Source organism: Physella acuta, unplaced genomic scaffold (assembly GCF_028476545.2).
Source record: "Physella acuta isolate Inbredline_101_S28 unplaced genomic scaffold, ASM2847654v3 ptg000149l, whole genome shotgun sequence".
Taxonomy (NCBI): Eukaryota; Metazoa; Mollusca; class Gastropoda; family Physidae; genus Physella; species Physella acuta.
Genome location: NW_026731668.1, coordinates 116,346 through 130,000, shown reverse-complemented (window position 1 = coordinate 130,000; position 13,655 = coordinate 116,346). Strand labels below are relative to the sequence as shown.

At 38.2% G+C, this 13,655-nt stretch overlaps 1 protein-coding gene across 1 annotated transcript in view; it reads right to left on the bottom strand.

Moving 5' to 3' along the window:
- LOC131935586 (uncharacterized) overlaps positions 1-10,298 on the bottom strand; it is a 10,528-nt gene extending 230 nt beyond the window's left edge. The window contains exons 1-7 of the mRNA XM_059292070.1: positions 10,037-10,298; positions 6,044-6,379; positions 2,714-2,778; positions 1,604-1,644; positions 1,045-1,325; positions 711-791; positions 284-357 (exon numbers count right to left, since the gene is read on the bottom strand). Coding sequence (XP_059148053.1) covers positions 284-357; positions 711-791; positions 1,045-1,325; positions 1,604-1,644; positions 2,714-2,778; positions 6,044-6,379; positions 10,037-10,298 — 1,140 coding nt within the window. The remainder of the gene's footprint in view (positions 1-283; positions 358-710; positions 792-1,044; positions 1,326-1,603; positions 1,645-2,713; positions 2,779-6,043; positions 6,380-10,036) is intronic.
- Positions 10,299-13,655: the final 3,357 nt, after the last annotated feature.

Genomic DNA, 13,655 nt, shown 5'->3' with positions numbered 1-13,655 from the left:
AGGCATAGAGACCCTTCCCAGGGACAAACTTTCAAATTTTCGATTTGCAACCCCCCTCAAACTTTCGATTTGCACCCCCCCCTCAAGTTTTCGATTTGCAACCACCCCTCAAACTTTCGATTTGCACCCCCCCCCCTCAAACTTCCGATTTGCACCCCCCCCCCCTCGAGTTTTTCTCTATATGTTTTGCTATTTTTTGCCTTGGTGTCACCCCCCTAAATGGTGTCACCCGGTGCGGTCCGCCCCCCCGCCCCCCCCCTCGCTACGCCCCTGTTTCCAACCATTTACGCACTTTCTGTTTGCCCTCAAAGTCTGGAGGTAAGAGGCTGAGACGTGTCATGGTTTCTACAAGTTCTCAGTAGCGTAGCGAGGGGGGGCGGGGGGGGGGGGACATATGTCCCCGGGCGCCGAGCTGAGGGGGCGCCAAAATGGGTTGGAAAAATAGATTAAAAGGTTGAGGGGGGTGCAAATTGAAAGTTTGAGGGGGGGGGGTGCAAATGAAAATCTCGAGGGGGGGTGCAAATGAAAATCTCGAGGGGGGGGGGTTGCAAATCGAAAGTTGAGGGGGGTGCAAATCAAAATCTCGAGGGGGGGGGGTGCAAATCGAAAGTTTGAGGGGGGGTGCAAATCAAAATCTCGAGGTGGGGGGTGCAAATCGAAAAGTTTGTCCCCGGGCGCCGGGAAGGGTCGCTACGCCTCTGCAAGTTCTTGTAGATCTGGATGAATTGCATCCATAGCTTTAATGTCTAGCCTCAGTTTGTCCATAACAGTGATAAAAAGAGTGACAATGTCTGCACAGAGGCGTAGCGAGGGGGGGCGGGGGGTGCGGATCGCACCGGGTTACACCTTTTAGGGGGGTGACACCAAGGCAAAAAATAGCAAAATATATAGAGAAAAACTTGAGGGGGGGGGGTGCAAATCGAAAGTTTGAGAAGGGGGGTGCAAATCGAAAACTTGAAACTTGTCCCCGGGAAGGGCCGTTACGCCTCTGGGGGGGGGGTGACACCATTAAGTGCCGCACCGGGTGACACCCGACCTCGCTACGCCACTGGTCTGCTATACATTTACTTGTATTTCCTTTGTCATCTTTAATAGTAATAGGCCTGTCTTCTTTGATTCTCTCTAACGCTGCTGGGCAATCCAGCCTATACTTTTTCATGAACTCCTCTATTGTAGAAAAGTCACTGTGTACTTGTTTGAAAGCTGCTTTATACTGAACTAAAAGTTTGGAGCATGTAGCTGTGCACTCTTTAGCAAGGACGGTATCTCTAATGTAAGCTTTCTCCAAGCTCTGCAGTGTGTTTAATACGGCATACAAATCAATTTTTTATAAAGATTTAAATTTTTTTTTTTTTTTTTTTTTTTATAAACATTTAAAATAACACCATCAAAGCTAGACTAAACCATAGTAATTGATTATTACGATGCCACATTAAATATTAAAAAGTAGTTTGCAAATAGCTAACAGTTTTCTATTTAAATTAGAGTTCTTTTGTAGAAATGTGATCCAAAAAATATGAAGATTTTTGAATTATCAATAAGTGGTTTAATATTGTTAAACTTTGTTTGATTATATACAAAAATAATAATTATTGTTAAGTTTACATTTTCATTTTTTAATCTTTTTTTACGACTTTTGTAATATAGTTAGAGTTTATTTCCCTTGATTTAATTACACAAATAAACATCCAATAAAAGCCCATGTGCGCATTTCTGACTCTACCACTGTCTGCCATTTATTCTTCTGAAGCTATCAGATCAGTAGCCTATCTTCAGCAATATGTATAAAATAAAAGAAAATCTTACGTTGAAAAAAATATGGCGCTTGTTCTATATGTATAAACTTAGTTTTTTAAAAATCCACCATAATAAAAAAAATACAGATATATTCGAATGTAGAAACACACATTTAATTATTATTTAATTCAATGCTTTATAATATATAACTCTATAACAATAACAATATAACTATAACTATAACAATATATAATATATTATATGTATTTTAATTCTTTTAGGTTCTAACCATCAATAAACTGTTATTTTGCTTGTTTGTTTTCATATTTTTTTTTCTTCTGAGATTGCAGCTACATGCAACAGGAACTCTAGTATATATATATATATATATATATATATATATATATATATATATATATATATATATATATATATATATATATATATATATATATATATATATATATATATTTATGCAAAGGGAGGTAACGTTAATTAAAGTACTTAATAAAAGTAACAAAAACAAAATACAATGCTGACGTATCTTATATTATATTACGTATTTGTTTCTAAATTGTTATAAAAATACCTATAACATTGTTTTTAATTATTTAGTAAATTAATAATTTTTATTTAGAAACTAAATTTAAACTTTAAATTTAGTTAAATAAATAAAACAATACTTTGTCGACAAGACATGCTTATACATATATGAAATTAATTCGAATAATATGTGAGTTATTGCTTAGTTATAGTTATAATTTTGGCTTCCTTAAAGCAATTTAAGGAATAATAGGAAATGGTAAAATGTCAGAGTGCGTGGTCTATCGGTAGAGAGCCAAACTGCCAACCCGATAGTTTCGAGTTCGAATCAGGGATCGATATCAGTGGAACGTCCCTGAGTCCATCCAGCCCTGATGGGTACCTAACTTACGTAAGGGAAACCAAAGATGTTGTCCACACTGTCCGATCATACGCTGAGGTCTCTGAAGCAGATGAACTCTACTTCGTCTGCCCTTGTGTCTTGAACACGAACAGGAACTGATAGGTTTTTACATTTTATCCATTGTGAAATTTCAAATTCTTTTTGTTTCCCTAAATATAACGAACACTATGAAATTAAATGAGAAACTTTATCTTCGACGACTACACTACTTTTTGTTTAGAATTTTTGAAGTAATAATTTTTCGAGTAATACACTAGAAAAACAAGCTAGGAGAACGATCGGTTTGTAGGCGTTTATGTAATTTAAAAAAAAAATTGTGACCGAACGAAAGGATATTTTGAAAACTTTCTTCGGCAATATTGTTCTAAATTATGGCAGGAATCGATTGGTAAATATTTCAAGTCGATAAGTGGTCTGTTTGCCGAGATATGGGCCAAAAACTGCATTTTTTCGAGGTTTTTTGGCTTTTCCGGGAAATCCAGGAAGGAATTCCGGGAATTTTTTTGGCCCACAATCATCCTCGGAACTTGCTTAACATATTTGCTTTTGGAACTAGTCCTCGATATTGCTTCGTTGAGGAGGAGATACGACTTAAAGCTGCGCACATCCATCCATTCATCCATCCATCCAGAAATAACGAGTTAATAATCGCAATTGTCCAGTATGGAAATTGCGCTAAAAACCTTTACATTTTCAGTGAGTATCATTTACTAGGTATTGTATCCAGATTTGTTTCATACTACAGATCTCAAGGTGTCTGCCAATACATCTTTATTACCAAACTCTTGCCAACACATCTTTAGCAAAAAACTTGCCAATACATCTTTATCACAATACTCTTGCCAATACATCTTTAGCAAAAAACTTGCCAATAAATCTTTATCACAATACTCTTGCCAAGACATCTTTAGGAAAAAACATGCCAATACATCTTTATCCAAATATTCTTGCCAAGACATCTTTAGCAAAAAACTTGCCAATACATCTTTATCACAATACTCTTGCCAAGACATCTTTAGCAAAAAACTTGCCAATACATCTTTATCACAATACTCTTGCCAAGACATCTTTAGCAAAAAGAGTCGATTCTTAGAAACAGAGCACAAAACTGACCCACTCACACATCTCTAGCACAAAACAATGCATATTTACTAAATAAGTCGAACCTTTATATTTTTCTTCTTCGTTGTTAATTGTATTGTTAAAATGAATTCCCTCTAACACAATTTGTTATGCGCCTTATAGGCTGTTGGCTCCGATTTCAGCCTGCTTTTCTTTTTGAATTTGCTTCCATAGTCTTTGTCTAACCAAGAATAATTTACAAGGCAGCATTTACAATTTTTTTGAGTTATCTCACCTAGAATAGTTGCTGTCCCCAGCCATCGAGCCTTATCTGACTGGGGTTCGAACTCGACTCTTTTTTCGGTTTAGCAACGATGAACTTTACCAAATAGACACCACAGCAACCCCTAGTCGAACCTTAAAAAACATATATCTACCACAAAACTGGCCCTTTCAATTATCTCTATCAGAAAACTCGACCGCTCGAAACAAATTTTTACTTCAGATCTTAACCCCCGAAATTTTTTAGGCAGTTTGTAATCAATTACATGGTATGACGTGGTCGAATTTTAGAGAGTTCGACTTCCACAGAACGTAGATAGGGGAGGGCAGGTGGGGCGGTCGCCTCAGGCGCCGAACCTAGGGGGTGGGCGACGAACGGGTAGTAAAAATAAAAAATAAAAGCGTAATCTGAGCTTCATTAATGATGTATACAATAAAAGTTCTGAAAATAGTCTGCTACTTGGCTTTCTGGACGTTATAAAGTATTTTCAAAAAATATAAAGATATTGAAATGGGGGGGGGGGGGGGGGCGTGTAACTTTGATAGTTTGCCTCGGGTTCGCCACGTCTCTGGACTTCTAACCCCAAATTCTCGAGTTCCCCAAATTCTCGAGTTCCCCAAATTCTCGAGTTCCCCAAAATTCTCGAGTTCGTACACCATAAATATATATAAGTTAATAGAAACCGCTAAAAGAATTAATATAATATGACAGGAAACCACACGAAAGCCGCGTCAATACCGATGACCGCTGGTCATTCAGATGAAATAGCTACGGAAGTGTGGGTGGGGAAGCATATGGTGTAGCGGTCAGTATTACTCACATGGTGACAGTACAAATCATCGTTCTATCACTACAACCATATATTTTTATTACATGCTAACCCTTACTCCAGCACTGTCATAATTTCTGTGTCTAACAGTAAACACAACATGACAATCCTTCAACAACACGATTTCGACATTTTTTTTAATAAAAAGAGTAGGCCTACTTTGTTGGACGCTTATAGTTAGAATGGGTCTACGATAAATGCCCGAAAGACACATGCCCGAATGCTTTTTGCCCAGAGGCCGTTCTCATGAATTTGGGCATTTTAACCATTCGGGCAAGAGTCCATTCGGGCATTAGTCGCATTCGGGCAAGTGTCTATTCGGGCATTTGTCGCATTCGGGCAAGTGTCTATTCGGGCATTTGTCGCATGCGGGAAAGTGTTCATTCGGGCATTTGTCGCATTCGGGAAAGTGTCCATTCGGGCGTTTGTCGCATTCGGGAAAGTGTTCATTCGGGCATTTGTCGCATTCGGGAAAGTGTCCATTCGGGCGTTTGTCGCATTCGGGAAAGTGTTCATTCGGTCGTTTGTCGCATTCGGGCAATTGTCCATTCGGGCATTTGTCGCATTCGGGAAAGTGTTCATTCGGGCATTTGTCGCATTCGGGAAAGTGTCCATTCGGGCGTTTGTCGCATTCGGGAAAGTGTTCATTCGGGCATTTGTCGCATTCGGGAAAGTGTCCATTCGGGCGTTTGTCGCATTCGGGAAAGTGTTCATTCGGGCATTTGTCGCATTCGGGAAAGTGTCCATTCGGGCGTTTGTCGCATTCGGGAAAGTGTTCATTCGGTCGTTTGTCGCATTCGGGCAATTGTCCATTCGGGCATTTGTCGCATTCGGGAAAGTGTTCATTCGGGCATTTGTCGCATTCGGGAAAGTGTCTATTCGGGCGTTTGTCGCATTCGGGAAAGTGTTCATTCGGTCGTTTGTCGCATTCGGGCAATTGTCCATTCGGGCATTTGTCGCATTCGGGAAAGTGTTCATTCGGGCGTTTGTCGCATTCGGGAAAGTGTTCATTCGGGCGTTTGTCGCATTCGGGCAAGTGTTAATTTGGGAAAACGTCCGACTCCCAGTTTAAATATTTTTAAAAGGTTTAAAAACAATGACTTTCACTGCAAAAAAAAAAAAAAAACAAAAAATACAACTACTGTTTATTTTATCAACAAATAATTGATTAGCATAAGGTACTTACTCTTTTGGTTTACAATGACTGTAAACTCCGTAAAATATTCCGTGTAATTATCTGTACCCACACGAATTGTGAAATTACCGTAATCCTCTTTAGAGATGTTTGATAACGTTAAGTTAATGTTGTACTTAAACAATGACTTTCTAACAGGAAACCAATGGAAACATTTTCCTGAAACACACTGTTGATTGGTCAGCCATTGGTCAAGGTACGAGACGGCTAGGGGTATGGTGACGTTAGGGTTAGGGACCAGTACACAGAGGGTTAGGGTAGATGTTTCTCCTGGAGACATGTCCAGTGTGTTGGTTAGACTGTCATACCCACAAGCCCGTGGTTGACCTGTGGAGATATGGAAAACATGTGAGATTGATTGTTGTTTAATGTTGTAATGTTGTTTAAGAGCATGGGCTGGTGATAAAAACCAACATAACCAAAATGAGTTTTGTTGGTATATATGTTACGGTCAAAGCCCGAAGTGCGGCCAAACCCCGGATTGGCCGGCCAATGCGCGGATTGGCCGGCTCTCTTGGCCAAAGCCCGAAGAACTTAGAACTAAGATCGTATTTCGTACATTGGCCGGCCAATGCGCGCACTGGCCGGGACGTACTGGCCAAAGTCCGAAGTACTTAAACTTGACAGCTTATTTTGTACATTGGCCGGCCAATGCGCGCATTGGCCGCGATGTCCTGGCCAATGTTGTATCTAGACTAAGTTGTGATCGCGTTTTAATTATTCTGGGTGCGGTTTCATTGTGAGTAACGTATTGTTTAGCTCTTGTTTGTATAGCATTCTATATGCAAGGCGACATGGAGCAAAAGGGCCGCCAGACCATGAGACAGACATAGCAAATGGCTGTCAAAAGAAAAAAATGCAAATATCGAACCAACGTTTGACATGAAAACTATGTTTTTAGATCATTTGACTACAGTACTGCATGAAAAATCAAACAATAGCTTTATTCTCAGCAAAGACAAATACATTGCTATTATAGAGGACGTTAAACAGGCTAAAGCAAAGCAGACAAAAAAACTGTTGACTATCGTCGACTAAACAAATATGATGTTATTGAAGTTGACGGTAAAGAAAAACTTATTGTACCACTAACAGAAGACAATGGTGCTATTTAGTACTATGTGCACTCAGAAGAGTTGTTCGACTTGATCAATGAAACTCACTTGAAAATCGGACATGGAGGTCGCACAAGGATGGAAAAAGAGCTGAAGAGAAAGTACAAAAATATCACCAAAGAAATCATTACTATGTATCTTCGGTTGTGCAAGCCTTGTCAGAAAAAATTGTCTAATCCCAAGAAAGGTCTTGTTTCCAAACCTTTGATATTTAAAGAATTTAACTCAAGATGCCAAGTAGATCTTATTGATATGCAAAGTAACCCAGACGGCAAATACAAGTTTATACTCAGTTACCAGGATCATTTAACCAAGTTCATATTGTTGCGAGCTTTGGAAACAAAAAGAGCAGAAGAAGTTGCTTACCAGCTGCTGGATATCTTCACGACTGTTGGTGCCCCAAGTGTGCTTCAATCAGATAATGGAAGAGAATTTGTGAATCAAGTTATTTCTGAACTAAAGAACATGTGGCCTGAACTTAAACTAGTTCACGGAAAACCAAGGCATAGCCAAAGCCAAGGTTCAGTAGAACGTGCCAACCAAGATGTTCTAAACATGATGATGACATGGATGCGAACAAATGAATCAGCTCATTGGGCTGAGAGTCTCAAATTCATTCAATTTATGAAAAATCGTTCTTTTCATCAAGGAATCCAACAATCACCATACGAAGCCTTGTTTGGATGCAAAGCAAAATTGGGACTTAGCACTTCAAATCTACCAAGAGAGGCTCTCAATAAAATAGTTACTGAGGAAGATCTTGAGAACATTGAACAAGAAATGGAGGTTGCAATAAATGCAACTACATCCTCAGCTAACACATCTACTGCCGTGGCGGAACGTCCAGAAAAGTTGCGTGACAATAATGTGGCCAACAGATTCTGTATAGTTTGTGAAAAACATTGTAGTGCAGCTCAATCTTGTGGATCCTGTGGCAACGATGTCCATGCTATTTGTGGAATACCCAATGACGCAGACGAAGGGTACGGAGGGAACATTACCTGCAGATTATGTCACAACAAACAAGACATCATGGAACACAGGTCAGCAGCTCATACTGGCTTGCAAAATCAAGGTGCTAAGATGCTTAAAACATCAAATACAAAATTTAAAGATGGTGAAGTGGGTGACAATGTACGCATCCGTGTTCCAGATGTTGACAGAGGTCGCGGTGATCCCCGAAGCGTGATTGCGGTTGTCATGAGCGTCGAGGGCGGTTTTTACAAATTAGGAACGGAACATGGTGTTCTAAAACAACTGTATGCTAGAAGTGAGTTTTCAATTCTTCACGAAAAACTGCTCTTATTGTCGTCAGTTGGCACTGAGGAAAAATCACTACGAACCATCGCATCTTCACAATCATTGACTGGGGGCCAAGGCTACACTCGCTGCAATTGCACAACCAAGTGCACAACAAATCGCTGCAAGTGTAAAAATAACAAGCTGCTATGTAATTCTAAATGCCATAAAAGTTCAACTTGTTGTAACAAATGATAATATTGATTGATTGAGACTATAGTACAATAAAAAATTTGAATGTTTCTGTCATTTACTTTAATTAATAATCAATAAAGACTTAATTTCATGATCCTACCGGCATAAAAAAAAAACAAAAATCTGCTCATGATCTTCTAATTAAGACTTTGGCCGGTCCACCATGGCCAGTCCGCGGACTGGCCGGGACTGGCCGGCCAAAGGCCGAAATCAAGAGCTATTTCAGACTTTGGCCGGTCCACAATGGCCAGTCTGCGGATTGGCCGGCCAAAGGCCGAAATGAAGCAAAGTTTCGGACTTTGACCGACCTATGGGAGGCGATATTGGCCAATGCGCGGATTGGCCGGCCAATCCTAGCATTGGCCGACTTCGGGCTTTGACCGTAACATAGGTGTGATTAGCTCTTTGAGTCATAACTATATGCTAAAGATAGTTCCTATAGTATTAGGTTAAAAAATAAGCATTTTGGTTATTTTGGTTTTATTCAACTGTCAATGCCCTTAAATGTTTTATCGAAACAGTTAAGTTAAAAGTTGCATTGATCTAAAAATATTGGACAAAAGGAGAAAATGTGAGGTTGTATTGATGGGGTGTTGTACAGAGTTTCTTCCAGGCATCTCTTCGGGGGGGGGGGGGGGGCGGGACTCTGAAAGTCTACCGCCCCCCGAACGAAATGAAATTTATATAGAAAATATATACTTTTAACAGTGTCCGCCCCCCCCCCCCCCCCCCGGAGAAAGTCTACCACCCCCCCCCCCCCCGAAAATTTCAAGTGCCCCCTTCCCCAGGAGAAAAAAAATCTGGAAGTAACCCTGGCGTTTTCGTCTGCATTTCTAGCCAGCTTCCCTCCAAATCTGTCGTTGTCATCGCTTATAAATCGACGCTCAATGAATGTGTAGACATACAAATATATTTCAATTGTCAGGGAAGTAAATAATACTTTCTAAAAAAATTCTAATAGCGAACTCTATTAAAGTAAATATTACGATTTAATTAGAACTCACCTAAAGATAAAAATACGGAACTATCCCCCCCCCAAAAAAAAAACAATCAACAAAAAAGTAAAAAAAAATAACCACCCCCCGCCCCTCCAACCCCCCCCCCCCCCCCCCAAAAAAAAAAAACAACAAAAAACCAAGTAAGTAACAGTTTGAGTATATCATACACTTTTACACGGGGTATATTTTAAGTTAGACAATGAAAAGTGTAAAACAGTTGTTTCAATTTGTCCTGATATCTTTTGTCCGTGAGATTATATATCCTTGAGATCATTTGGCCGTCAGATATTTTGTCAGGGAACCGCTTCAACAGTCTCATATTTATAACCTATCACAGCTTTCACTAAAAAAAAGTAAACATTGAAGAGAGAACTCACATCTCGATACGCCAACATTAAACACTTCCTTTTCCACCTGTTGTCTTTTGTTTGTCTTCAGACAAACATAAGTCCCAGAGTTCTCGCAGAGCATGGGGTTAAAGGTTATAGTTAGCACTGCCGATCTGTCTGTCGAGTTTAAAATTTCGTTTTCCCGTTGTATTATTATTTGCTCATCGCCCGCACTGAGGCACTCTAATGTCAATGAACTTGTGTTAGTGTAGGTTTCAATCTTGGTTGTAGAGCTATCTTGAAACGGCATTATGAGATCTAATATAGTTTTAGAAAAAGAAATGTAAATGTTAACTTGGATAAAACAAAATCAACCAAGTGACAATCCAAATAGAAAAGTGTGTTAAAATTGGAGTAAGCTGCCTAAATGGCGCAAAACCAGTTGACTCGTAATCAGTGTTTCTTCTAGACTTTTTTCTCCGGGGTAGATGGGGGGGGGGGGACTTGAAATTTTCGGGGGGGGGGGGCGGTAGACTTTCTCCAGGGGGGGGGGCGGACACTGTTAAAAGTATATATTTTCTATATAAATTATATAAATTTCATTTCGTTCGGGGGGGGGGGGGGGGGGGGCGGTAGAATTTTTTCGGGGGGGGGGGGGGGGGGGCAAAGAGATGCCTGGAAGAAACTCTGCTCGTAATACCTAATTGTGTTAGAGGGATTTCCTTCCACCGCTATTATTGAGACCGGAAGATGAAGAAAAGAACCAATAGAAAAACTGATGAATATTTTCAGCATTGATTGTAATAATAGAACTCGGCTAATATTAAAATTAAGAAACAAAGTTAATAATAAATTTGCTTTAAACAACCAATATATCTACGACTAATGACGGTAACACAATAGCGCATTTTTTTTGTTTAATGTCACCATTTATCCCCTAATTTTTCATTATTTTAACTAGCAGAAACATTGTTTTGAGTGTAAATTTGACAGGTTTTCGTATTGGTGTCACCCCTAAAGGTGTCACCCTGTGCGGAATGCACCACTAACCCTCACCCGTCATAGGAAGCTACTACCTACCATGGATATTTGCGTTAATTGAAATAGAAACAAGTCTTTATAAGATGGGGTTTCAGTTCAGCAGAAACAAAAGATGGAGATATTTTTTAAAAAGTGTGATTCTATACTAGTCTGTAGTGAAACGAAACTATAACTCATTGCTCCATTGCATAACTTATCGCTTTTAAGTAAGATAATTTAAAAAAAAAAAGTATTTTTTGTTTATTTCGAGCGATAAATAGCACAGTAATAAAATAGTATATTTCGAATATAAAGGCTTATAGGCCTAAACTGTCATGCATAGGCAAAAATTATATACATAAATTATGTATATATATATATATGTATATATATATATGTATATACATATATATATATATATATATATATATATATATATATATATATATATATATATATACATGTTCATATATATATATATATATACTTTATATGTTAACATAAACAAAATGATTGTAAAAGTATACCTTCAGCAGATGCAACTAAACAAAAGCAAATGGTGTGTACAAGAACTATTTGTAATACATCCATGTTGAAAGCCTTTAGTCCATGTACACAAAAATACACAGACAAATAAACACACCATACACCTTTCATATAAAATGTGTTCTAATTCACACTACGAAAGTTAGCCCATATAATGCTAAAAACTTTTTGTATCCAAATGAATTTTAAACAAATAATTAATTTTAATAAATAGATAAATATAATCTTCTAGACAACGCAATTTTCTCTTATTCTAGGCATAATTTTAACCATTGTTGATGAACATTAAACGCAATGGTGCATTTTCCTGAATGACAATACAATAAAATTCCTTCAACTCAGGTTGGATATAAATACCATGATTAACGCCTGTTTATATATAAACTCACATGATGCACTGACATAATTGTTATCTATATTAAGTATCTCGAGTGAGTTATTAAACTCATTTAGCAGCTGGGCATGGGCAATTCGTGAGGGGTCACGTGTTAATGCTAATTACGTCGATAACTAAAGCAACCGGAAGTAAATAATTGCAGCGATGAAATATTTTATGCAGTAGTCATTAAAGGCGTATCCGTTTACTGATCACATTGTGTATAATGGTATAGGTCTACACTGAAGTATATGTAACCTTGATAAAACGTTTACTTAGAATGGATTGTGTTCTACTTAGTTATTGATCTACTTGGTTTAAATAAGTATAGTCCCTACACTGTAGTATAAATATATGACGAATATTTTTAGTATTTCATAGAACTACTCCATGTGTATAAGTAGGCCTATGCATACGAGTGCAGTTATTTGAAAGCTATTTATATGTTTCAATTAGCTCACACAGACATAAATAGAGATCCGGATGTACTCGTGGTGCGTGTCAGCATATGACGCACTTTTGTGCAGCTAACTCTAGCTTAAGTTGAAGGTTGAGATAATTGTGTGCAGCTGGACAGGGTGGGGGAGGGAGAGGGTGGGGGAGTGGATGTAACACAAAGAATTCTAAACATAGAAAAAATCAACCATTGATTACTTTTTCTGAGCCTGCGTACAATACAGACACCAAAGCTGTTGACGCAATTTTGGTATTTTGAATTTTATCTCTTCGCCTGGACCGCTGCATATTTGATACTTTGTAATGTAACTATGTTATGTTAACACAAGTATATTAAAAGTAAAGTTCCCTTTCAAACCTGACAGTCTATGGGGCAAGTGAAGTAGAGTTCACTTGTTTCTGTGGCCTCGGCATATGAAGAGATAGTATGGTCAGCACTATGCCCAGCCGCCTTTACTTTCACTAACGTGAGTTAGGTACCCATCAGAGTTGGGTGGACTCAGGGACGGTCTACTAACTTGAACCCGCATTCGAACTCGAAACTTACGGGTTAGTAGTCACGACCACTAGACCACTCCGCCCCCGCTAGTCTATTAAGCTTTCAATTTTTTTTAGTTCTTACAACTTTCTTCTCATTGATTATTATTTTAAATTAAATGTTGCATCATAACAACATTAACTAAATTCAAGATAAAAAGGAAAAAAAATAAGAATAAAAGGAACTGTTGAAAATTGGTTTATTGAATATTTGAGTTAAACATTGGATAGTCTTTATCTTAATAATCAGTGGGCAGACAAGCGTTAACACATAAATATTTTTAAAATTACCAAACAATCCAATAATAAAAAAAAAGTATTTCTTATTGTTTGCTTAGGCACGTAACGCAAATAATCAATGTGTTAATCGATTATTATCTTTTTATTAAAATTGTTTAACCTTTGATATACTATTGAACTGTTATAGAAATAACGCTGTAGCTGTAACATATAGCTCACTCAGGAATAAATACATTATTAAGAAAATCTGGTTCAATGATAAAAAGACCCGCAACACATTTTTAATAAACAAAGTGAGGGACCTCTGCTTTAAATAATAATAACAATATATATTCGACTACTTGTGTTATCTTCTACTTCTTCTTCGTTCTTAATTATTAGTGTTGAACGAGATTTATCTGCCAGTGGGTTTGAACTCGAGACTTTTTCGAATTTATCAAATATGAGCTTTTTGCCGACTCGACCACGCCTCCAACACAATTAAGGATACGT